This window comes from Bombus terrestris, chromosome 12 (genome assembly GCF_910591885.1).
Source record: "Bombus terrestris chromosome 12, iyBomTerr1.2, whole genome shotgun sequence".
NCBI lineage: Eukaryota > Metazoa > Arthropoda > Insecta > Hymenoptera > Apidae > Bombus > Bombus terrestris.
The window spans coordinates 5,399,413-5,426,378 of NC_063280.1; the positions used below are offsets into that span (position 1 = coordinate 5,399,413).

Consider the following 26,966-nt stretch of genomic DNA (forward strand, 5'->3'; position numbering starts at 1 on the left):
CTATCCTCTGGCCATACTGCCATTTTGAAACGGTCAGGTAGAACATAAGAGAAACCGGACAGTTAGGTGGTAAATACATGAATGCGAGATGAGTTGGGTTTCGTGGTGTCGCGTACGAACTCCTCTACGATGTCGTTGAATCTTTATGAAAATGGAACTTGTGTTTGCCAATATTACTGGCCTCTATGAGCGAACGCGAGTCCATGAGTGTGCGCGTCCAGAGGAAAGTGGGTCGGGTTTATTCCATAAAAGTCGATAGTCGGCCGTGTGCTAGACGGTCAATTTGAAATTGATATTTTCGCGTACGGTACCGTTGTTCGTTCCTTCGTTACGTTCCTCTCTTTCTATTTATCTACTTTTGTTATAGATTTTTTTTCTGCCGTTACTCATCTTCTTTTCGTATCTAAAAATAAAGGAGCGAAGCTATACGCTGGTCAGCGGCGAACAGAATACCAGAATACCGAATGAAAATTTCATTTGGTGCAACGATAATAGAAAGAATGTTTGGAGTTACTCGTATATGAACAAATAGACTGACGTAGTTACGCGAACGAACAGTAGGTAAAAATTTAAATTTTTGCACAACCTGTATCGAAAGCTACTGATGTATTTTGTTCGATATTGATTCTTGTGTTTTCGATGTGTACTGTAAACAAGTTTTACTTGCTTCTTGAAAATATTTTCATGTATTATTTATTTTTCACGACGTCGAGTATAACGATATCCAAATAAGAACGCATATAAAGATTTTTGTTCAACAAAGGAACTAAATTAGTAATGAGAATACACGCGTATTTTTTAAGAATTTGCAAAAAGAACATTACCTCGGTGTTTCGATCACGCAATTAACCTACAAAACGAACTTTCTCTCTCGTCACGTCTTTGTAAAATAAATTCTCCTTCATCGTCGTAATACAAGAGACAAGGCTATCCGAAATTTAATGGACGAGTCAAGTACAAAGTGACGTTGCCCAAAAAAAAGTTTGATTCGAAAAAACATCAGGTCCCCCCGGCTTCTTCGTTAAGGTTTAAAAACTTTTCTAACCCCAGTGGCCCACCCCTCGGTGTAATTAGTTCTCCCTTCGGCTTAAAGTGACGCTGTCGAATCGTTCGCTACCTCCAGCCAGCTATGATCCAAAATAAAAAAAAAAGAATTTAGGTCACTAAAGATAAGACGCCCTACCCATTTTTACCACCCCCATCCACCTTCTTTTTCACCCTCTTCTCTACCTGCCTTGTGGCTGCGTCGAAGTTCTTTTTGAGGGGATCTCGCGGAACGTTTGCGTACGACTGCTTCCACTTTGTCAGTAGTTGTGTCGATAGGGTCGAAAGTTTCACGAGAAATTTCGACATAGAAGCAAGGAGAAGGGAGAAAGGCACATAAATTGGACCGGACCCAACGATGAAAGCCAGTCGAACGAGAAAGAGAATTCTCAATGTTCGCTCCGATTTTAAATAATTCATCTTTCCTTAACAAATGGATTGGAAAGTAGTACGATACCTACGTATGCAGTCAAACATATCGAATTCCAGCGAATTATTAATTCAACGAGAGAAAAAAAGCACAACTTCGTGCACTGTTTTTTGTTTCTAATACTTGGAAAGATTGGAAATTTGACAAAGAATTATGAATTAGTTCGTACGTGCCAATTTTCGTAACATCGTTATTTACGTTTTAGTAACTATAAATTTACAATTTCTCCGTGACAAATAACAGTTCTAAAATGGCAGTTCTTTTGTGTAATTTACCTCGGCGTGTACGACAAGAATAGTCTGGCAAGTAGAATAAGACCTATATTGTGAAACAAATGAATGGTTGCTGTACGTCCAGATAAGTAGAATCAACCACAGGTCAGCCAGACAAATGGACAAAGTTCGTATGTCATCGTAGAAGTAGTACTATTGGTGCAATATGCGGTCAGACCAGTAGTATACACGTACGTATGTATAGCGTGACACGTGCTTTGACACGTAGAAGTACATTCTACACAGTGACAGAAGTAGTATAAGCACGGTATTGTGTCGGACACGGAGAACAGAAATTTGTTCAATATTGATAAAACATCTTCTTTCGAAATAATTGTTAGCCAACTAACATCGATAGAAATATCCCATTTGTATCGGGAATACGTGTTTATTTAATTTCTTTCTCGGCTTCTGGTAAATATTGAAACACGGCACTTTTCAACGTCGCGTTGTTCTTTTGCGTTCGTTCGTTCGTTCGTTTATGAGAGTCGAAACGACGGCGTATGGCGTTTCGCGCAATTTTCCGTAGAAATCCCGAGAAGTGTCCACCGAGTACGATCGATTTCAATCTCGGGTCGTTGTGTTTTCACCCACGAAATCCGGAACGCGCGCGAAATTTCAATAAAACGACCGAGATCGTAGAAAACGCTCGGGGACAAAGGAAATTTGCGCGAGCCCCCCGTATCGAGTTTGTGTAAACGCAGGAAAAAAGGAAAACGCGGCAGGCTTTACAGGGTCACGGTGAAACACGTGGATATATAGAGGCGCGGAGATATAGAGGAGAAGAAGGAGACATGGAGGAGAGCCATTCGCTATAGAGGTTGCAATTTCACGCGACCCGGAAATTGTGCTGGTTTGTACGAGTTTGTTTGGAATGCACGGAACCGTCCTGTTTTCACGAATAGAGTTGCATGCCCATCGTGATTCGTCAACCACGTCAATTACTCAGTCGTGTTTTCAATTCGTCTTTTATTCCATATTCTTCACGTGCTCGGAAAACACGCTTAAATTTTGTCCATCATAACGAGAAAATCAGACGATAGCAAAGTCTGATTACGATTGTATAATGAGATATCGGTAACTAGCGCTGAGTTTTCTAGCTTTGTCAATTAAAACAATGTGACGCAGTGATAACCGAGAATAGTTTGAATTTTAATTTACTTTATATATTTTTAAAAGATGATTCTGCGAATAGTGCTATTTGCAGAAGCACGAATTTGATAATAAAAAAGTTTCGAATATTTTCCCAATCAAATCTCAACAAAAGAAAAAAGGAGAAAATCAAATGAAAACCGGTACAATTATGTTTCAGGATCGGAATGGTTTTCCTTCATATTTTCAATAAATACAATAAAAATATGAAAATAGACTAGAACAATATAATTCCATGAAACGATATTTTTCTACGGATAGATTCAACGAGATTTTCTTTTCTTTTCTCCATTTTATCGTTTTTCTCCCGACAGTTTCCGTATCTCCCTATTCGTTTTCCTATGGTGGTGGAGAACAGCCGCGACGAATGCAAGCAGGACACTAAGTATGCATAGCCCGGTTTCTGGGCTGGAATACGCGTTCGGACTTCACCTCCGGTTCGTAACTAGTTGGCACCGAGCCATGCATAGAGGCGCACGCTAATAGGTGTAGTAGCTTCGGCGGTCGCTAATATTCAGCAAGTTGACAAATGCTTTAATACCTGCCATCGGCAATACTTGCGAACCTTCACCTCGTTACTACACCTTACCTTCTTCGACCGAGACTGTGCTCGAGTTCTTTCGCCGCTGTTACTTCCTGCCATCCTCGTCTGCTCTCCCTCCTGACTTCCAGCTTATCGACAGGCTAACGGAGCTTGCTTTTCAACCGGCCCAGCGCGAAGGAAACGATAAGTTTCCCTAGCTGGGCGTAACTTCATAATTGGGATTGTGAATCTCTCGAGGATGTTGGAACGATGGCGAGGATACTTTACAATATCTACGCGTGTATATGTATGACTGTAATTAAATTAAGCGGAGAGAAAGAATTATCGACGGAGAAATGTCTACGAAACAGTTTTACGACAGTGTGAGTCGCGAGATCAAAATAGACCAGGTTGATTTTGGAAGCTGCAGTGAATACATTGAAACGAGATAGATAAGAAGTCGACCAGAAAAGTTAATCTGCTGCACTAGCACGAATTTCTCGTGTTTTCTGTTTGCTTTCATCCTGTGTAAATATTAACCTAGGACTACTACTCTTCAGCGCGTATTCCTAAATGTAATTATACATAGATAATTATAATTAAAGTGTTATGATAAATATATATAAGTAACTATAAATAACTTATCTTAGGAAAACTCAGTATTAATAATGTCAAAAGCATGTGCAGGCTTTTAGTAATTACAGAAATGAAATATCTGGAACCCGTTATTTTGACGAATCTGATAGCTCTAGCGCTGAAGTTTTCGTCGGGTATATGATAAATACCACGAGATTTTCGAGATGCTTTTTTATTTCTACCAGCTTAAAGAGGATTCGGAAGAAAAATTTTTAACAAAATCGTGATTAATGTACAATGCAAGTAGATATACCTTTAATTTGTTAGAGTACTCCGGTTGTGTATCGTGAATATATATGATGGACGCTGCGATTGTTTTAATTATTCTGTTCGGAAATCAAACTACAAGAGTTTCAAAACTGTAAAACTGTAAATGGAGTGCACGGAAAGGTAGTTTTTATTTCACAATTCCTAGCTTTTATTTGATTATTGTATATGATATTCGATCACAGCATACACTCGTGTATGATAAGTTATAAAAACCAATGAATAAAAATAGACAAAATCGGTATCTTGTATACCTTGCATTTAGTTATTTGTACTTCCACAATGAAGCACTTACATATAAAAGTAATAACACGAATAAAAAGTAGTACCCTGAATCCCTGTTACCTAAAGACAAATTTTTAATACATTGCCTTTCTTCATACACGTTATTCGACTTGGATTCTAAACATAAACTTGGAAACATTGGCGTTAAATTTACCAGGAAATGAAGGAGCCCGTATCCATGGCTTCCTCTGTTACAGATTGTTACTTCGAATCCTGTGAAAAATGCCGAGCGCTATTTTTCAGGATTAGCTCGCCTGGCAACGGATAGTAGGTGAAAGCAAAGGAGAAAGAAGAGAGATTTCAAGGAACGCGGGCCGAACAAAAGATGAAATACGAGATAGATAAATAAAAAGACAGACACGGTATGTTATTGCTAAGACGCAAATCTATCTTGGCATTTATAATTTTATCGTACTTGTGTATAATTAAATAGAACTTTTAGATGTTAGACAATCTCGAAAGAAATTACACTGGCCGTTTTTTTCTGACTTACATTTTTAATCTCGTAATCTTCCCTTAACTCCTATTAGCTTGATGTATAAGAAATATTTTTTCCTCAAATAAGAATTTAAACGGGCGTAATTTCTTCGAAATATCGTATCTGACGTAAAAAACCTTTCGACGCCGTTAGTTTAGACTTATCTTATATCTTGCCTGTATTATTGCGACCACTAAGAAACTAGAGAGAAATTCTTAACAATAAGATAAATTCTTAAGATAAGATATAAAAATGACTCTATAAAATGAAATAATGGTATAATTAGAAGCGAATGGAACGATCGTGGAGATATCTGTATGCTCGATCGGATATGGGGCAATGGAAAAAGCAGTACAGAACAGAGTAAAGGGGGACGACGTCAGGGTAACGGGAAAAGAGGGTGGAAGATTTACAGAAAGGTACGTTACGATGAAAATAGAGAAGTCTTTATGGCGAGACATAACTCATGCCTCTTATTGAAACTTCCGCTTGGGAATGGATTAAGACGGTTCCTACGAAATTTGTCGAAATTTCCGGCTCGTGTAATTTATTCTCAGCCCGATTCCACCTCTGGAAAACCTACGTCCATTTCACCACTTTCTCCCTCTATCTTTCTGATTGCTCTAGAATGTAATAAAACCACTGTGATACGTCACGTAGTTTTCCCATCGTAAATTTGCAAGGTATAGTACTTTTCATTCAATAATCCTTGCATACTACACATTTCGTCTTCAGTACTATTAGATATCTTATATGCATATCGCAGCAACATTGTCCTAACGGCTTCCATTCTACGTTTGACTTACGTAAGTTCTAACTACGAAGGGAAGCGGGAACGTTGCTCGGCCCGCGAAATTCTCACGGTCGGGTCATAAAGCGCGTATAGTTTGTTTCGTAATCCATGCGCGACAGTGAAACTCCCAGTCTATGAGCGGCTGTATCGCCTGCATGCAATCATAGCGGATGTTGTTATTTACTTTACATCCAGTTTGTGCAATCTCTATCGCGTAAACACGCGTAGGTATACAGGGATACAAGTGAGAGAGGAAAAGCTGAGGGAAGGGGTGAGGATGGGGACGTATGCTTCATGCATATTCTGCGACTCCATCGTTATCGTTAAATGGAACGCGGAAATCAGTCGCGAAGCTATCGAATAAACGTTTCCCATTTATCTTAATTAATCGCGAAACGAGTAGAGATATGTTTGTTTTTTCGTTTTTGATCAAAGAAGTGTAGCGCGTGCGTATTTAAAAGGTGAAAACTACTTTTGAAGAATTATAACATCTGCACGAATAATATTCGATGAAAGGAAATTCGTTTGGAGATGATACATTGAAAAGTTCAATATGCTCCGATGCCAAATTCTTCCGAGGTCGGCCATACGCTTCTTGATTATGTATGTACGTCACACACGTACCGCTATTCGTCTGTCTACCATCTAATATCGTCGAGGATTTGCAGCCGTATCGTGTCACGTTTTTCATGCGCGCATATCTGCCCTCTCACCTTCAATTCGAACGATATTATAATATTTGCACACGCTGGTAGGGGAAACATTTGTGATATTCTTTTACATTGACACAGTTTGAGCAACTTTAATCTTATTTCAAAAGTTCAAGGGATTAGCGGTATAGGAACAAAATGACTATTATATCTATATAGGACTTGAGAATCAAGCAAATTGTAATAATATTCCTGGATACTGTATGAATTTGCATAAATATACATATTAAGTTTACAACAGAAAACGCAGTACTCTAAACAATTACTTTAAAAATAATCCCATACGCGATTAGCTAGTCATATTCCACTTGGACCAGCACGCAGTGAAATAAGCCCGTATGTGGTAAGACAACCGTGTTAGAAACCACTACAAGTCTAACAAACGCCAAAATTATTTGAAACGGAAACAAGTACCAAGCCGAGTATCGAACAAGAAAATTATTCTACATAAATAATACAGCTGGTCTTGAAAAAAACTTCAATAATGAAAGATGAATTTAAATAGAAATGTTTTCGGTGTTGCATCAGAGATTTCCTCATTCACGTCTGCTTTCCATCTCTTTCATCTCGGCAGACGCTTTCTCCGCGCGCATACGTGCTCGCGAGGAACAGAGGGAAGGAAAAAGAAAGGAAACGGAGGTGCATTTCGGTACGGATATGAAATTGTGTGACGCTGCCGCGTGAACGACATGCTTGTCGTGTTTCCGCCACGTGACACTCATACTACGTCCTCGGTGTGCAGAAAGCCTTGAAAACCAAGAACCGTGCACTATCGAATTCCCCTGCGTGCGATTCTGCTTGGTTACATGTCTCCTCGTTCCTGTGTCTGGCCATAAGGTCGCGCATTTCCGTGTTGCTCGTGAGGTGCGCGCCTCTGTTTATAGCAAACGCGTCTACTTTCTCCGCTTTTCGCGTGTAAACGAGTGTAAAAATGAAACCAGCTTGGAATTTTATATTCCGTACACGCACGGAAGCTGGATCGGAGAGCGGGAATTTTTTCTCAGTATTTGAGAGTTCTCACGTGATTCGAGCGAGTGTCACAAAAAGCCACGATGTGCTTCGATAAATCGAAGTTTGGATGGAAATTAATAGATATAAAATCTTTTAAAAATTAGTTGCGCGTCTAATGGTAGAATATACGATGCAACGAGTCATAAGATTATAGAAAAGTATGGCAATTGAACTATGGTAAAAGACTATGGCATTTTGCACGCGTAGCTGGAAGGATAGCCAGCGACACTGTATTTACTCCTCCTCGTGCTTCTGTGTTACGTTTAATGATTACAATGGCTTATTCTACATCAGCGATAATATAATATAACGTAAAATTTTGCCTAGTTCTAACTAGGTTATTTTTTTGTTCTACGGTAGAGATGAGAACTATTTGCGCATAACGGAAGCGGTACTGTGTCGAGTACAGTATTTCACGGTAATAGTACGCATTGTATCAGTAACAATACCAAACTGTACCTGGCGAATACGCTAATCTACTGATTCAATGTCGTTATCAATCCTGGTAAAGCCCAACCATAGCTGCGTAGGGTGGAACGGGAATGTGAGAATTAAATTTTGCACGCTCAGCCTATTTCCATTGCACATGAATGGAACTATATAGATAAGGCCGAAGACAGAGGAAGAAAAATGGTGTTGAGTCGGCAAGAAACTGCCTGGGTAAACAATACTGTTGCCTTGATTATCCGCTTGTACTGCCCGTATACATATTATGCGGACGAACAGTGATATTTCTGAATGTGCATACGAAAGAACACGAAATTCTAACTTTCAGTTAAAATATTTATTATTACTTTTACTTCTACTACATACTTCGTCCAATTAGAATAAATTATAACAAAGGGTACGAATATTTCTGAAATAATTTGTGTTCTTCTAGACTGTACGATAAAGAGGAAACGACTGAATTTCTTAATAAAGTAATATCAAAAATGAATATTTCGATATAGTAGTGTTCATATTGAAAAAAGAATAGTTCGTTGCAATTGAAAGGTATTTAAGTATATAATTCTATAAACGATAATATGTGGCATAAATACAATTCAAATTTAACTTTACGAACTCGTCCAAACTATTCATCCTCTCACATTAACGTACAACTCATTAAACTCTTAGTAATTAATGTAAGCGATACGATATTTGCGACGAAGCGTGTAACTTATGAGCCCGCATACCGATTGCCGAGTTCTCATGGCTAGCTATTACATTACGCTGCCGTTGATCGTTCGACAGTCACCAGTATCATGTTCAGTACCTGTCGTAACAAATATATCTTATTTCGCGTAACGTTTCTACATCAAAAACCAAGTACTTACCAGCACAGAATCTACGAAAACATAAGTAGCTTGAAACGAGGACCTACTAAATTCCCGAATTCATCATCCAAAGAGCGGGTCGACAATAGAGGAGCTTTAGTACGCGCGATTACAACACAACTGTTACGCATATGGTAAACAAGCAGTGAAACAGCTCATCGAGCGGGAAGAGTATGGTAGCACAAGAACCAACGTGGCGTCGCATCAGGGGCAATATTTCACCGTGATATCAGGGAGGAACTTATAACACGCGTAACCATGCATTCTATATGTTGTTGCACCGGTTCAATGTCATTATAAATCATGGCGTTGTGCGCGCGGGTAAGAATGCCGCTGGCGGAATTAAATTTCGTAGGGAGCAACGCGTTACCATTGTGAAGGAGTGACGGGGACGTGGTTAGAAAGCTACGAGACTGAAAGGCGGCGTGGCGCTGCGCGGCGGTGGAAAACAATGTTCCACGGCGTACATACATACACGTGAATCCCCTGTATAAACGTCTACGACGATAGCTCGAACCTCGCAGTCCCATCAGTTATCGTCAAAACACCCTGAAAATACCGCAGGCTTCGCGGCCGTAATAATTGAAGAGCTCAGCGTGGCAAGCGAGAGCGCGGATGGAAGACACCTCGAAATTGAGAGAGGTAAATGAAGAACCGGCCTTGAATTAGGGACGGAGAGATATTAGTCCCGGCGTATGAGACCTTCCACCGAGGCCGAGGATCGTTAAATTGCAGCCTCTCTAAATCCGCGAGGCTTACGGCTCGCGCCGATACCTCCCGCGAATTAAAAATCTTTCCGCGGCTGATGATTGATGGTAGGATCGAGAAAATATACTGCCCTGTACTTGCATCGTGGTGCAATTTAAATGCGACACTTTTGGTTTACGGATCTATAATTTTAATCTAGATTTATTACTTTTTATTATAAGGTGTTCTCGTTATATCTTAAATTGCAACATAACGGTCTGTAACGGTAAACGACGTATGCGGAGAATTTATTTAAATAATTTCTTCTACAGAAAACGTATTTTCACAAATAGAAGACGAAATGCAATGAGATTTGTCGGATGAGTGCGAAATAATTAGGAACGACGAGCGTGAGGTCTGAAGTAGAATAAACCCGTATACAGTCAGACGAGAAACGTGTTCTCTATGATCAGACAAGTAGTATAACGTTGTACGTGGTCACCATACAAACAGAACAAGACTGCACACGTCCAGACAAATAAAATAGAGATCGTGCATGGCCAGCCAATGTAATGAAACACCTGAAGAGTAGGAAGCAGTGGACATTTCATTTATCTTGGGCCGCTTGAAAGGCGATAAAGACATATTTACGACTGTGGTGCTTGAAAAACGATAAATAGCGACAAACCAGTATCGACGACTACTACTTCTATTAGTTGCATGATAAAACACGTTCTTTGTAGTATATCTTAGAAAACAGGCTAAGTATCGTCTAGCGTCATTCATCTTCGACTAACAATAAGAACGGAAACAGTTGGAACGTCTGGGTGAAACTTTCGCTCAGCGAGAGAATAAATGATCCTCGGGAGAACGATGGTGATAAACTCGCATTCGTTATGCACCTTTTCAATTTCTGGGAGCGGAAAATATGCGCTTCAATTGTTCTAAACAAGCTTAGTCGATTAATTTTGAGCACGAGCGTGAAATACGAACGTGCAAGCAATTATAATGAATATGTTTAAACATATGGAAAATTGTCGACACGTAGCGAATATAAAAGGACAATTTGTATCACGATACTTGTAAAACCTAACTGGTAATAGTAAAATGACCTTCGGTACCAGTAATATGTTGTCGTTGTTAAAGTTGGGTGCTAACGCGAGTTAAGCACTGGTGCATATTTTCTGATAATTAATATTGATTGTTATTTAATAACACCAGTATCGGCATATCAATTTCTCATAAATGATATACGAGCCAGTCATTAATCGCGTGACCATTCAAGTATAATGCTGTCGAATTTCATATAAATAACGAGCTACATTCTTCTTAATGGTATTTTCCACGTTTCAGAAATAATATTTTTAAATAACATTTTCGACTTTCGTTTACTTTCAACTATGTAAATTCTACTTTTGTTTATTCTTGTGTTTGGGGTATAAAAAATATCGAAGTATCGAGGTATAAAGTAACCCATCTGAATAGGAGAATTTCGGTTTTAAAGATGCTCGAACATGGTGGAATTCGTGAAAAATACGTGACACGAGCGTCCTGTATCATAACGACGCTCCCGAAACGCATTAGGCGTTCAACCTTCATCGGATTCGCCTAAATCACGGTCGGGGGATTCCCGTAGGGACTTAGATCGAATTTATACCCTCCAGTGGATATTTTCACAGGGTTTGCCGAGGCCGCGAATACGCTGCCGCTGTCGTGCACGTCTCTCAAGAGACGTAGAATGGTACAAGCGTCGGTAGCAGTCAACCCTCGGCAAGAACTCGAGAACAGGGAGAAAGGAAGTCGCTGAGACGCCATTCCACGAAATGAAGATGTATACGGAGGATAGAGAGTCTTTCATGAGATACATATAGAATATTGTTGTATTCGTACCATCGAAAGGGACATTAGGGTGTCTGATACCTGTAGCGAAAATCTCCAAAATCGACGCTAGCAAATGTACTAAGATTGATACACGTTGTAATATATCTACGTTGCGCGGTAGATTCTGTAGCATCGGCGGATTTGGGCAAGTGAGACTATATGATCTTAGGTAAATAAAAGATAGAGTAATTGCGACCCTGTGTGTATGCGAAGCGACATTGCAGAATGAATATCGTAGAACAGTTAGTATTCCGATGTATCGACGAATTAAAATGGCATGTAATCATGGAATCATTATGAACGTTTCACAACCTTCTGCTAAATAATTTAATTACACACCATTCACGTCGAGGAATATTCAATCAAGGTTTTAATTGAAACTTTGTATTGTATAACGTTTTATTGAAGCTCGCATTTGTGGTTCGCCACGGGCCATATTCAGGGGAAACGATCGGTTTCATCTCGTTCGAATTTATTTCGTGACAAATCAATTAACACGTCGAATCTTTTATTGCGCGTAATTCGTAAAGTTCGTGTTCGAGGGTAATTTCTTTGTCTGATTCTGTCAACGTGGCGCTGAAAATAGCTAAGATAAGAAGGACAGGTGATATCGACGATTTATCGCCGCAGTAAGTTAGATAAAAGTTGACCGAGCACGACCGAGCCCCGGCTTGAAGATGTAATGAAGTGTACCGAAGAGATAGTCTCCGATTAACTTAATTACATCCCATTGGCTTTGACGTAGACTTCGATGCTCGACGACGTCTAACATCGGAAAAATCGTCGATCTCGTCCAACTTATTAATGCCGCTCGAATTACTCCGGATAACGATACCGGCGAACATCGAAGCCACTCGAACACCTTTACGAATTCGATCGAGATCCAATTTCGATCGGTAATTAACTTAACGGTCGTCCGATTTATATCGCGCGAATTCCTCGTATATCCAATTTGTTCGCGATGTAAATCTGGTTCTATTAAACGAGCTATTCAAAATCGGGAACCCGGTTAAAATATTCTATTAAAAGGAATCCTTTTATGAAGTGTACTTTCCTTCTTCTGGAAGCTTTTCATTTAAGGATCTTTAGCGTAACAAATGTAGGGCTCGTTGACTTAATTTGTTACCGTCGCAATGATAAGAGAGAGGTTCGTAGGTAAAAGCGTACGCTTAATTCATTGTGTGTGTAAGTGAATGGTGATCGTTTCTTTATACGGTTATTGAACGAAATAAACCGAAAAAGGTAGAGTGAAACGAGTTAGAGAGAAATGTTTATTATCGAACAGTTTTTATACGCAATATATTAATAGGTATGATAATTTATTTGGAAATGTTCTGCTTGCGGGAACATGCATGATAAAATTTTAATTACGTATACAATTATTAGTACTCAGTATGTCGTAGTTGATCGATATTATCTAAATTTTATTATAATGGAATATCATTCAACATTATTCAAATTTTATTATCTCTAGATATTATTTCAGTAATAATGATATCCTCAACTAAGATTGTAATTGTTTTGTAATTTCCATAAAGAAATTTTCTTTGTAATAAACTTTCTCTCCAATGGAATAATAAAACTTGGTTGCTTGTTTTAATCGTTCGTGGTAAGTGACCGCTCCGACACGGAAGAAACAGGAACGGTAGCATTTCCGGTGGTGTGACGTGAGTCGGAAACGAAGAGATCGAGGTTGGTATCCGGGTCGGAAGGGATCTTCCTTAAGCCGATAAGATTAATTTAATTTCTCGCCGCTTTCGTTCGAATACATACACAATTACCCAGTAAAAATACGGAAAGATAATCCCCGCTAATCGAGAAAGCTATATGAAATTTTCAGCAGTAACAATTTTATAATTCCCACCTTTCCATCTAATTTCGCTCGATCCATGTAATCGAATTTTCTTATGCAACCCAATTTTCATTCAATCTTCAATTTTCAGTCGATCTCCTAATGAGATTTTTATTCGTTTCAAGATAAATGCGCGAAGTTGAGAAATGTGAACGTTTCGTAGATCGCGAAGTGCAAACAATTCATTTACGTTTCACGAGACAAAAAAGAGTGCTCCGCTATATCGGATCTCGAGATGTCAACTAAATCAGCGAACGAATTGAATTGCAGTGGACAGTTTCCCGATTCTTTCCTTCGTATTCCTCTCTGTCGAAATGAGTTGCATGAGTGTATTTCGAAAGCTCTCCATCATTCCACTATTCGCCATTGTTCGCCGCTTCTCGAAAATTTATGTCACGCTTAACGTTCGAAAGAGACGATAAAGATAACGCAACAAAACCAGAAGCAAAAAGAGAAGAACAGTACGAAACGCAGCGATCTGGACACCAAGTTTACGAGTAAATGGAAACTGGTAATTTATCCAACGATTCCATGTGATAATTCGACGATTTCCACCATCGATATATAAATCTCGCCGCGAATCATACCACCGTGAAAATACGTTGAACAATCGAAAAATTTGTGGCGCACGGTCTGAAGAAGGCAGATAAAGTCTCGCAAACTCGGTGAAACAACGACCGGAGAGAATGCGCACGGAAGCTCCGGCTTAAGACCGTGCTTATCATTCGTGCCCCTCTTTTTCATTCTCTTATCTATCCGACTGTTTCGTTTATCCGTTTTATTCCAGCGAACTCGTCTGGAATTCCGTGTGAAATCGTCACCGATCGCCCAAAGATAACACGAATGTTACTAAGTGGCGTTTTAACGTCTTCTAAGTGTACAATAATCGAACAAGAGACAGATAAGCGTAAGAGCAGTTGGGAAAAATGCGACAGATATCTCAACTTCGCAGTTTGTAAGACATATATTCGAATAAATAATTGTGTCCGTTTTCAAACTTTAAAAACGAATTACTATGCGAATATCGATCGCAACGAAATCCTGTACAACGAGTCGTAGTAGCCTTATATAAGCAGATATGAAGATTGAAATAAAAAGAGTATCTAGGAGAAGGAATAGAAATTGAAAGTACGCGGTGAAAAATAAAAATGAGAAACTACGGTGTTGAACGCGACCGAGCTTGCGAATATGTATGTACGTGGAGTAGATGTTTTAAGTAATACGAGGAGTACGTGAACGATGGAAGAGCTGCTGAAAAGTGGGCAGAAGGAGAACATCAGAAGGAAAACTCGACCGAAGAAACCACCAGGGACACTCGGCTATTTTACACGATGCTGTTACGCGCGTACAGCATTGTTTGCTCGCATAATAATTTACGTGCACATGGGAAACCTGTTAGAAAGACGTTCGTTCACGCGAACAACTACTTCGTCTACGTTTCGGGGAAAATACATTTGTAATTATATGATAGAATGTTATGCTAAGTTTTATCCATTTGCGTCATGGTCTGTAATATTTCTAATTAAAAGTTCTAATTAAAAGTCAGTTAGTTTTGTTGATGACATTTTCAGCTCGTACAGGTAAGATCTTAAAATGATCGGTTCAAGTATTCGCGATGAATCTCGCGGTTACGAGACGATAAAAATTTAAAAAGCTCCTGACTTGGACGATACAGGCCCATGTTAAACTTGCTGCATGGTCCTCGTTGCCCCAACAATTTTGTTTAATAACATGGAAGCTCTACCGTCTTATAAGTTGCTCGCAGCATGAGCTTGCAATGAACCGGAACTACAGCTGATAAGATAAGAATGAAAAAAGCTGAGAGTATCTGGGTAAGAGGAAAGAATAAGGAAAACGGCTAACACGATAATGTCCGAGTTTGAATTCGATTCTAGAGAAAGAATTACGAAGGGAGAGCTACTTTTTTTTTCTTGGTTCGATAACCTTCGTTTTTTCGTTCAAACTCTTTCAGCTACTATTCTCTATCTCTTTATCGATGGCAACATTTGCAACTTAAATTTTGTATTTTGAAACAATGATATATGTGTAACAGTAAATATAAGATAGATAGATAAGAGAATATTAGAGTTTACGATTTATACACTACATAGTCATTTCGAAGTTCATAACAGAAAATATTCTTTGTATCTGCTGCCTGGTTATTCGAAATTCTACCCTTAAATTTTCAGAGATTTTAAAGAATTAAAAGTACAAGAAAAATGAAATTCGTTTGACCATTTGTGTTTTGCGTTGTTAAAAATTAACAGTACCTTGTATATTTCATATTTGTTTCAGTCATATCGCGCTTCTCATACATACACTGAAACTTTTAATAGCAAATTTTTAATATCAGTTTGTTTTATAGAATCGTTGTTTGCGTGCTTCCCTGGCACTCGATTTTAAAACAAATTTTAACGAAACGTATCGATCGTCGACAAAATTTAAAAGTTTTGAGAAAATAAATCTCGTTACGATAAAACGAAGAAATTGATAAAACGACGAGGTTCTTCGTAACGCAGTCTAGTAAAGTGCTTTCATAAACTTGGATTTTCGCAAGACCTCAAGGAGTCCTGACCTTGCGTGTCATTCCCAGACTTTCCAGGATCCCTAGCTTGTTTGAAGGTAATTGAAAGTGCAGGAAGAAAGATGAAGAACGAGCGGGCCATAAGTTTGTCGAAAGACTTCGATAGACTTTCAACGAGTGACGAGCGCCACCGTGAAAATTATTCGTTCGAGATTGTTGCGCATAATATTAAATTTAAATTAATTATTGTAATAGCAAAATTCAACGATCTATGGAGGAACGAGAAGTAAAATTATGAAGGTGTAATCAATTTTATTTTATTCCGGAATCCTTCTATTTCCAATCAATATAGTTCCTCCCTGCTCATCAGAAATGATCTTGTTACAATGTACAGGCTATTTAGTAACCATATGCAATTACAAAGTACTAAACGATAACGAAACGTACTATTCCAACTCTGGCAATGAGTATTCGTAACACATAAGGTATGAGTTGTGTAACGAAGAACTTAAACAGCTTAACTCGATTGAACTTTTAGCTGACTCGTGAAACTAGATAAAGCTTTTGCTAATAAATTTATCTGTATTTTCCGCAGGAAGCAGAAATTGTCAAATTATTTCTTATTCAGATGAAATTACTGTGACGTCAAGCGTTAAATCCATTTAATGAACAAATTAGTTAATCACTAAGCTCCAAAAAGAGCAACTTAAATTGTAACATCGAACAATTCTAGCAATAAAAGGGGAGTTCGATCGATGAACCGAGGTTGCATTTAAATTATTAAAAATTTCTCGATTCTTGAATTTCTATCCTATTCTATCGAAATTACCTTTCGTAAAATACATACATATATGAATCTATACGAACTATTCAGAAGCAAAACCTACCAGTTTCAATGAGATCAGTGCGATACGGTTTTTAAACAATGAACGCAGATAGTACCAGTAAGTTGGAAATTACCAAATCATTCGATTTCCTTCCACGAAGCTGGTTCCACGTCAATTCGAACGACTACAGAAGCTTGGAAGAAATCCAAGTAATTTTCATGAACACCGCTCATCAGCTGTTCTTCTCTCAGTTCACGTAATACATTCCATTCGTAAGAAGCCCTAAGATTTTCACGGTGCTCCTATTCCCAACCTTCGTGAAAGCACGAGAGAAAGAAGAAGGCCGGGGGCAAAGTGAGGAAAAGAAAGAGAGTGGTACGTGTCGATACAAGCGCGTGTAGGCTCGTTTGAATAAAAGATCGTTTTGAGAATCAGCGCGCGACGACCTCCGGGGCGAGCTTTCTACCGTAGCAAAAATCGGGTATCGGCTGATGGTTAATTCATGGTGGCAAGATCCCGCCGGACGGGCCGAGGTAAAAAGAGATCCGATAGTGATAAAATACGTTTCGAGGCGTGTGCGCGCTCTGTTTTTCTCGCGCTCCGCTCTACATCTCTCCGGTCGCCTTCAAATTTTCCCGATCATCTCTCCTGCCGTACACGCGTTTTATATTTACCGTTTGTACATCGTGAAAATTGATCCTGCTGCCTCGATTCACGGCGCGCTGTCGCCAACGGGTACCCCAACGGCGGGACTTGTTCGGAATTTTAAAGTCTAAACAAATGGCTATTGGAGTATTTAATCCGCCTGGCGTTTGCCGAAGTTTAAGCTCTTCAAACGAGCTGGAACAATTAAATGTAAATAACATCGTTTCGCAAATGGTATTGTAATCGATTTTATGTTACTTAAACGTCGAAGCGGCTTAAATTTGTCGTTGTTAGCATTCCGTTAATCAAATTTCTGGAACATCTCTGCGAATTGTCAATTTAAATCGTTCAATAATTAAACGGAACCTGAAGTTTCATTTCGTAAGTGACTCGTTTAAAATTATCTTTCCTGAAGCGTGATTACATCATTCTATGATTAGTTTCATCTGATCAGAGAAAACAAGAACCAACGCAAAGCATGTCGGAAGAGTTCGCTTCTTCCGTTTCGTTTGTTGAGAACATTCGCGACACGTGTCGATGGATTCTTGGAAAACCATTTTATACCTCAATTTCTAGAACTCTAAGAATACTGCACGCTCGTTCTAGACATTCCACTGTGCTGTCGTTAACGATACTAGTGCCAATCGTGCGATCAGAAGTAAAAAGTAAAATTCCACGTTGATCGCCTTAAACGATGGAAAACTATTGCGACATAAAACGAAACGAAGAAAGCATTAAAATATTATTTGACTATCGCAAAACGAACTTATCTGTCATTTCATAACGAGAATAACAGATATATGGAACGCGTTCCTTCGGAATTATTATCGCGACAAATGGGCATACGTCAATCCTGATTTTAGGCAGATAGATGTAACTCCTCGGTTATATTCTTCGAACATTTTAGTGGTGACACATGTCGAAGCAGCCAGGATGCAACCATATCGAGAAGCTGCGTCCCTATTTTTACCGTTGACGATATTCAAACGCGACTAATATGACGTGACGCTCGAGAGAGCACCACGATATCGAGACATTATCATTATTGCAGGATATCGCGGAATAAGTTTCCGCTTTACATCGACAGATCTCCGCGGAAATCTCGCGGTAGAAATTTCGCACGGAAGTGCCGTGAACGCCATTAGGGAATCGAATGCAGCCACGCGCGCGCGCCAGGAAATATTTGCAAAGTCGTGAATCCCTGTTATAGCCTCCATTTTGCGACCGAGAGAGAAACAGGTCGAAAGAGAGGAGAGACGAAAGGGCTAGTTTTACCATATTTCTATCGCCTCCGGAAGAATCGCGCTCATTTCTCTCGACAATCTTCGATGTCTCTTTCAGAACGAACAAGTTTACTCGCAGCGAGAATGTCGCAGGGAAAGATCGCTTTTAATTAGCATTATCTTATGAACTCGGTCGACTCTCAATTAGAAACTATTTTCAGATACGGAGCAAAAGAAACAGGAAAAATTGATTAATTCGTTTTAATCTAGAAAATCTATTCAATAATAGCAATTAGATGATATTTATAAATATATATAGCACAGTCTTTGATCGTATCTCTAAAGGTATCATTACCGGTACTTTGATCTTAAGTTCAGACGTTATTATATATAAACTGTCGTATGACGCCTTATTTCTTTACTTTCGATCGAACTTTTCCCAATATTCTATCCGTTTATTTGGAAACTTCAAAGATCGTCGAAACAAAAGGCTATATATGGGAATGGTACTCACCACAGGCGCCTTGATTCTTCACCCGTGTAGTTTTTCTCTCGAGACAGCTGGTTTTCCGTAGATGGCAATAGTTGGTGTAGGTCATGTTGTCGGAGCCGCAGACAGGTTCAGAAGTCGAAGGACAATCTGTTGGACACTGGCACAAAGGTTTCCCGTTCTCCGACACAACGCACGTCGCACCCCAAGAACAGTACGTCTTTTCACAAGGTTCTGAAACGAGAATGCGATTGATTCATATCGTCGTATTTCGTTTAATGCATAGCGAGACGAAGAAAGAAGTAAGAATCATATAGAGTAGAATCGTGCAGTACAGAACAGCATATACAATATCGAGTAAAACTAGTTCTTTCACCAAATAGTAGCATTTTTGTTTGAATAAATAAAAAAATATAAAAATTCTGTGTAACATATTTCGGAGTCATATTGTTTATTAGATTGTCTTCCCTGTTCTGACACGCTAAAGGTATATTTTAATATTCCGAGTATTGAGAGTTACTTTTTAGAGCTGATATTCTGTTTCTTAAGTAGATAAATCATTTTGTTCTATTATATGTATATACTATAGATATATATAGATGTATTAAGTAGTATAACGACCAGCCTCAGTTTTGCAATTTTCTTTGTATATTATATATTAATTATTATTATTGAATTAATTAATTAAATTAATTAAGTTTCATTTGAATTACAAAGTTATTTTCTAAATTTTAATTTCTACCGACTCTAGTCTTACATAATAACAAAATGTCTTTGAACGATCGCTACTGAACGACTCTCCGTTAATGTTATTTTATATTTTTTGATGAATTAAAAAAGGAGTTAATCTAAAAAATTGACCATTGGCGTTAAATTTTTCACAGTATAATATTTTTTGAAGTTTAATACAAATCGTGATACAATGAACGTTACTGGAGATCCAGTGAAATAGATAGATACCGATGGAGAATCAAATTTCGTTGGGTTTAAATTTCTGGAACGTGTAATCGTTCTGAACATGTTATCCATGATAATGCACTGAAACGCAATAACATTGCAGTGGAGAAATTTGAGTAGTGAAATTTAAATTTCAATCCGTTATTTTGCGTTATGGGTCGAAACCTAGCGTAACGTTACGAACAAAGGAAATACAAAAGTAGATTACCGATTACGAAAATCTCTGAAATATTCGTGGAAATTCTTCGAACGAACGTTATCGACATAGAAATTCAACGAAAGTTCTGCTCGATAGATATTTAATCAAATAATAAAGTTCTGTTCTACTTTTGCTTTACGTATTCACGTGATTACCCGCAACACGGGATTTCCATCACAATGTGTTCCACTCTCGTCATCCATGGCGTTCAATCACTCTGTCGTATCGATAGCTAATGTAGAGAGAAATATCACTTCGAGTTTTATCAATGTCATTTTACCAACCATTTCGTTACATTTATGACGTTAAAATGCAACCAACGTGAATATTTAAATCGTCACATATTCGTAATAATCGACATTTGATATAATAAATTAGCATCAAAGTTGGCGGAAAATTGGAGACGTAACAAAATCCAAGAAAAACGTTAATACTGTAGAGCTTGACTTCAAATTAAATAAACGACAGTAAAGAACTCCAAATGAGTAGCGAAATATAATCGCTAGTGTGTTATTCGAATTTTCACGAGTCGAATCTGTTTGAAATCCGACGGACTTACAATAAGACTTCCTTAACAATTAAATCTGCGATTCTTCAACCGTGAATACCTTCTCTTTAAGAATCCTTATATTCAATATCTGCAGCTAAGAAACCGTTACAGGAAACAAGCTCAATTCCAATCCCTTTGTTTTCATTTCTTCAGAGAATTTGTCTGGATGTAAAGCCAATTCACGACGACGAGTATTAATTCGACCGACGAGAATTCAATACTAAACATAGATCCTGGCAATAAGAGAATCATCCTCTCTGACCCGTTATTCAACGTTTGCGTTTTGAACGTGAACAGCTTTTCAAGTAATCGCTGCGTCGCTTCAGTAGCAGTTTCAGTATCAGTATCAAAGTAGCTCTGCAGTATTTTTCCTTCACAAGTCCCCGATATCTGAGCGATTAACCGAAGATCCAGGCTCAGCAACCTTTGACTCGCAATGAACCGAAACTGGGAACCTAACACTATATGCGAGCCGCCATAGTAAATGCTTAAAATACTGATCAAAGAATTTAATTGATGGGATGGATTTGTTATTGCTTAATTGATTTATAATAGAAGAATTTTTAAAAATTTGATTTCGTTTTTATTAATAACATATACACTATAATATATACATAGCAGGTATATGTACATATATTGTTTTAATTAAACGAAATTGAATAACTGTTGAAATTTAATTAATGAGATACTAGACTTTGTTTCCCATTAACGAGCTCGTCAATATCGAGTATGATATTCGACACTGCTACTTAGACACAATTTTTTAATCATTCGTCATCGAGTCGATTACGATAATCAGTTCTTAAAACTTTTATTTTCGAGAATAATTGCTTACGTACGTACGTACTGCCAAATAAGTCTGAAGTATCACACCTAATATTGACAAACAACAGATTTCTTGATGAGAATAAGGATCTCATTAATTCAATTTCAATAGTTATCTAATTTCATTTAATTAAAACGATATATGTATATGTATCATACATATTACTTTATTTATTACTAATAAATATATTAATAAATTATTAATAAAAAGTAAATCAAATTAGGAAAAAGCGTTTTATCGTAAATCTATGTCTGAAATAACAAATTCAATATTTAAGTATCTAAAATTGGGACCAGTGTTAAATATTAAGCTTTGCCCACTGCGAGTCAAAGGTTACTTAATAATTACGTGCGGCGTGTCAGGCGTGTGCATCGGATGTACAACACTGATCTGGACTACTAAGGAAACTCCGGCCTTGTCTTAACGATCTCCTTTAACGAGATCCACGGAATATGCTTAAAGAGGGAAACAAAGAGACGTTCGTAATAAAGTTCCACTCTGGATCGTGTAGGAGGGATTTCACGTTCCAAAAGAGAGTCGCGAAACTGAATTACTACAACGGAAATTCGTGTTTCGAACGCTTCGGGGACAGTCGATAAGAAAACACCAATTAAAGGGAGTTACTCGGCGAAAATAATTAGCCTCGATCGTGTCGGGGAAAGAGAATTCCAGTTCGGCATCTTCAACGATGACTGCGTCACCGTTCTCCCTAGACGTCGACTCCCATTCTTCCTTTTTCCTTTCTTTCTCGAGCCGTGTTTTTTTCTCCCTATAGAAAGGTGGATAGAAAAAGACACAGCGAAAGAGGAGAGGAAGAAAGAGGGAGAGTAGAGAAGAGAGATTCGTGGAAGCGCAATCAATTTTCCAAGAAAGTTGGCTTCAGCTCGGAGGAAGACCGCTGGGTAACCTCGACGGATAATCCGAGCACCGTGGTCATTAATATGGCGGACAAGTTGATCCTCCGTGAAAAAATCGCCCGACTCCGCTAACCTCTCGGGTCAATCGCTCTGCCTCTCCACGGTGAGGGACTTTCTTCTTATCCCCATGGACTTCCGACGGGTCGAATTCTCAACGAAACGAGCGACATTCGAGGGGTGTGGCCGAGATGGACGACATTCTCCGTACGGACGAAAACGGAACAGTCTGACAAAGATCCGTTTTTACCATTACAACGACACCTTTTCCTCTTCAACGGGGTGCGAATGAATTGACGCGGGACCAGTCCCGGATTTGCGGTTTTGCCGTCATCCAGTTACTCGGAAGACCCTCTGGTCATGCACGCTGCACTCAAAGCGTCCCCTAGTTGTAACATTTCAAGGCAATAGCTTTTTTCCTCGGCTGAGGCAGACTTTTCTAATATTTCAACGTTCGAAAGGTGGAAATTTCTGTGATGCCAGCCATTATCGTGTATTTTGGACTATTTCGAATGAAAAACTCGAATTGAATGGATTAAACGAATCGGGTTGCAAACGTTAAAGTAGAGGGATTTTTCCATTTGTTGATATTTCGCGCGCCTGAACAATGCGTGACGTTTACAATCTCTGAAGCTCAAATTTTAGAAACTAAAAAAAAATTGTATAGATTCAAAACGAAAAATCTCACCGCATACAGAGATTCGGCAAAATGTATTGTCAGGATATTGGACGCAAGTTTAATTAGTAACTTATAGTTTGTTCTATCGATTCAAATGGTCGAAAACAATCGCCGTAATGAACGTGTTTCACTTTCGTCAGTTTTTGCGTTAAAAGAATTCGCTAGAGTGTGTATGATTTTAATCGAGTCAATCCCATGTTTCTAGCTAATCGTTTACACCAAATCGTACCATCACACCATTAGAACTTTCGAAAAACTAATTTCGTATTCCGATCTCTGTTATTTCCCTAGCAATATTTTCTGATTTGTCGAACTTCCATTTTCCGCTTTATCGATTATAATTATACTAGACAAACACTACGACCATAAAATTACCACTTAAGATTTCTGGTTTCAGTAGATCAGCGTACAAGATTCGCGTAATTATTATCAACCAAACAGCCATTCATTCGTTAAGATAGTTCCTGACAAAACAAAAGGAAAACTCACTTTTCTTGCTCAATGTGACGCCGTCATATAACTGCGTGGCTTTGAAAAGTGGTCGTTCGCTCAACTTCCTCTTTATAGTTGCGAGAAAACCATGCAAGATAATTAACGTAATCTGTCATGTATCGCGGAAATTCGTTTAAGCTTAACGATGCGATGTATACGAAATACGTATCGCCAAAGGATCTTCGTACCCACTTCGGGCCATAGATATTCCCGGAATGGGGTTAGCTCCTTTCTTGCTATACACGCTGATGCAATCGCCGCGATACGATCCATATTTCACGTAGTTTATAACAACGGAGAAGGGGCACTTTACTACGTTACGGTAAACAGCTTCACGTTAAGTAGCAACGCGCCGTTTATAGTCAGCCAGTAGTAACAGTCAACGCTTTGAGTATTCGATCGCTTTCTACAGAGGTTCTTTCTATGTTCTATTTTGTCACTGTTCGTTCCTCTTCGTTATTTTTAGGGGAATTTAAAAGGAGAATACGACTAAAATTTTGGTTGCGAACGTAAGGATTCTTTTCATGAAACGTATTTCTATCGATCGTTTCTACTTGACACGTGAAAGTGGAATTAATTAGAGGAATCACGTTAGTGTTAATGCAAGATTTTGATAAACTATTTGGAAACGATAGCCGATGATCATTTTCGTAATCCTATGCGTTGAATAGTTTCCATGTTAATTATTTTACTGATTTGGCTGCCAAGAGAAATTAATGGTGAACTGATCTGTTTCTCGTAAAAGGTTAATACATAATAAAAGATGTCATTGATGGACATTGATTGGCATGTTTTTTTGAGGTCATTCGAAATGAGCACGTTCCAATAATGCTTGCAAAGTAATGCACGCGTAGCTTGCGAGGAATTCCAATGTACAGTGACGATCATCAAGCTGGACGCTCGATGAAGTTAATTAATATCAAATACCAACGTATCAACTTCATAAATTTTTCGTTGGAAATCGCTTTGATGTCATCCAAGCGACATTTCGTTTCGCAATATCAAGAGAGGCTCGGCAGGGAGAGAGACGAGGTTTGATTCGTGTGGACCATTCGACCGTACCGTTTACGAGCGTGGTGCATTGACCGATTCAAAGGCAGTTTTTCATGAAACACGTTGAAAATTCAATGTACTCAATGACTTTCCACTCGAAATATCGATCATCTGTATTAAAATGATGAATTAATGTATGAAGCGGCCGAAATCGTGCGCTCATTATCACGGAAGTGCGAGAATGCAAACTCGTTCGAACGGAGTTTTAGATACGACACGTTGGGAAGCGGCTGTTCTACGATTTTTTCCGCATTAATCACCTACAGTTACTCAATGAGAAAATCGTTTGATTTTATTTGCAAATTAATTGCAATCAGATAAAGCCTCGAGTTTAATGAATTTTTTAGTCACTTTGACTAACTTTTAACAGCCTTTTGTAACGCCAAGTTATTGCTGATTCAACGTGATGTTTCGGTTAGACAATAAAGTAAGTCTATAAGATTTTTGTTCAACGTGTTATGAGTATTCCTTAGAATCGGCTTGCTCGATTTTCGCGACAGTTTTCATGACAATACGTGTTTAAGGAACGAAGATTGTGTCGCGAAAAGATCGTTCGACAATCGACGTCCTTTAACAACAGCCATTACCCATACGACACGTCTTCTGTATCGTCGTTTACGATCATTTTAAACTACCGCTATGTTCGTATAGCGTCGACAGTGCATAACTGGGCACTCGTATCGTGATAAGGACGCGGTAGATAACGGTGTGTAAGGGTAGTTCCGTGGCACCCTTACAGCTGAGATTCTACTGACCGATAACGTGCTAATTTCCCCCAAGGTTGGATATATTTCGTGTACACGCCATTAACAGCAGCGTTTAATTAAATAACATTTTCGTCGAGAAATTAATAAGTCCGAGCGTCACGCAGCGCTAATGACGTAAATAAACGTTGTTGTCAAAACGTCCGTTTATCGCAGTAACGATAATAATTCAGAAAGGCGATTTATTCGACACCGTAAACGATATTATTCTCTGGGTTAATGTAACTTCCAATTATCTAAATAGCATTAAGGAATATTTTAATATAAACCAGCGAGAAATATCACCATTTAGGAAAATAATCTACAAGTTTGTATAGGAATAGATAATAACGGCAATAAAATTACTCGAAGAAAACTGATTATCCAACGATCCCTTTGTATCGTCGAAAACGTAATAGCACTTTCCAAATTCGATTGCATTCGTATTTACTAGTATCAACTGATGCAAATTATATTCTGTTTCTCGATACGGTATGTAGTCATATGTATCGAATGCAAATGAAATTTGGAAACTCATACGCGCAAAGCAGATCTCATGATTCGGCGTCATGTTAAACGCATCGTGGAATGTCGATTAATTTGTCACTGACACACGCGTAGCGCGGATCTAACGTTATTTGTACCGACGGTCTAATGGAATATTGATTCGGTATGTGCGTCTTAATAAAACTATAACAAACAAGATTAAATAGGATATGTTCAACAAAACAAAATAAATAGAAACACGATCTCTTTCTACGAAATTAAAATTTGATTAAAATCTCTCAGGAAAAATTTAATCAAGGAATATTTCAAAAGAGAAAAAAGTGCATCGATTTTTCATTTTATTTTATCCATTAATATCAATCGCGTCAAATTTAATACCCTCTGAACGTGACTTCGATTTTTGCATAGCCGCTGTCAAGTTTCATGTCGTACGTCATAAAAAGCATCGCGTATTCGGTAGAAAAACGTAGGGAAAAGATGATCGCGTGAAAAGAAGCATCCTTTCGGTTGTTCGATTCGTGGCAGTGTCGGTTTCTTGCAGGTGGCTCGCATTTTCTTGGCAACCCGATCATCCGTCATGATCCATCTTGCTCGTCTATCGAATGGAGCACGGCTACGTTTCTTCGGAGAAACCGTCAGATCGCATACGTGCACGTATTCTGGAAGAGTAATGGCTATCGAGCCAGACGTGTCTGCTCCGGGCATTAGTAACCGCTAATCCGTGGCACATTATGAGATCGAAATTAACACACAGAAATTCAAGGGGATTATATGATGTACTGGAAAGTATACACCGCCGTCAGCGTTATATCGCGCAAATATCAATTTTAGCTACGAACGGCATAAATGCTCGTGCTTCTGTTAAATTTCGTTTCAACAAAATTGCGTTATGAAATTAATTCGCGATAAGGAAAAGTAGAAAAAAATAGACACCAACGAGAATAATTCGAGATCCAGATTTAGATAAATAAAAGTTTTACGATTCTAATTTTAATTATCA

General features: G+C 38.6%; 1 protein-coding gene across 8 annotated transcripts in view; it reads right to left on the reverse strand.

Annotated features, from left to right (window-relative positions):
- The window catches only part of LOC100642737 (agrin), a 384,175-nt gene that overhangs the window by 99,507 nt on the left and 257,702 nt on the right, over positions 1-26,966 (reverse strand). For all 8 annotated transcript variants that reach the window (XM_048411202.1, XM_048411203.1, XM_048411198.1 and 5 more), the window contains one exon: positions 19,071-19,280. In XM_048411202.1, coding sequence (XP_048267159.1) covers positions 19,071-19,280 — 210 coding nt within the window. The remainder of the gene's footprint in view (positions 1-19,070; positions 19,281-26,966) is intronic.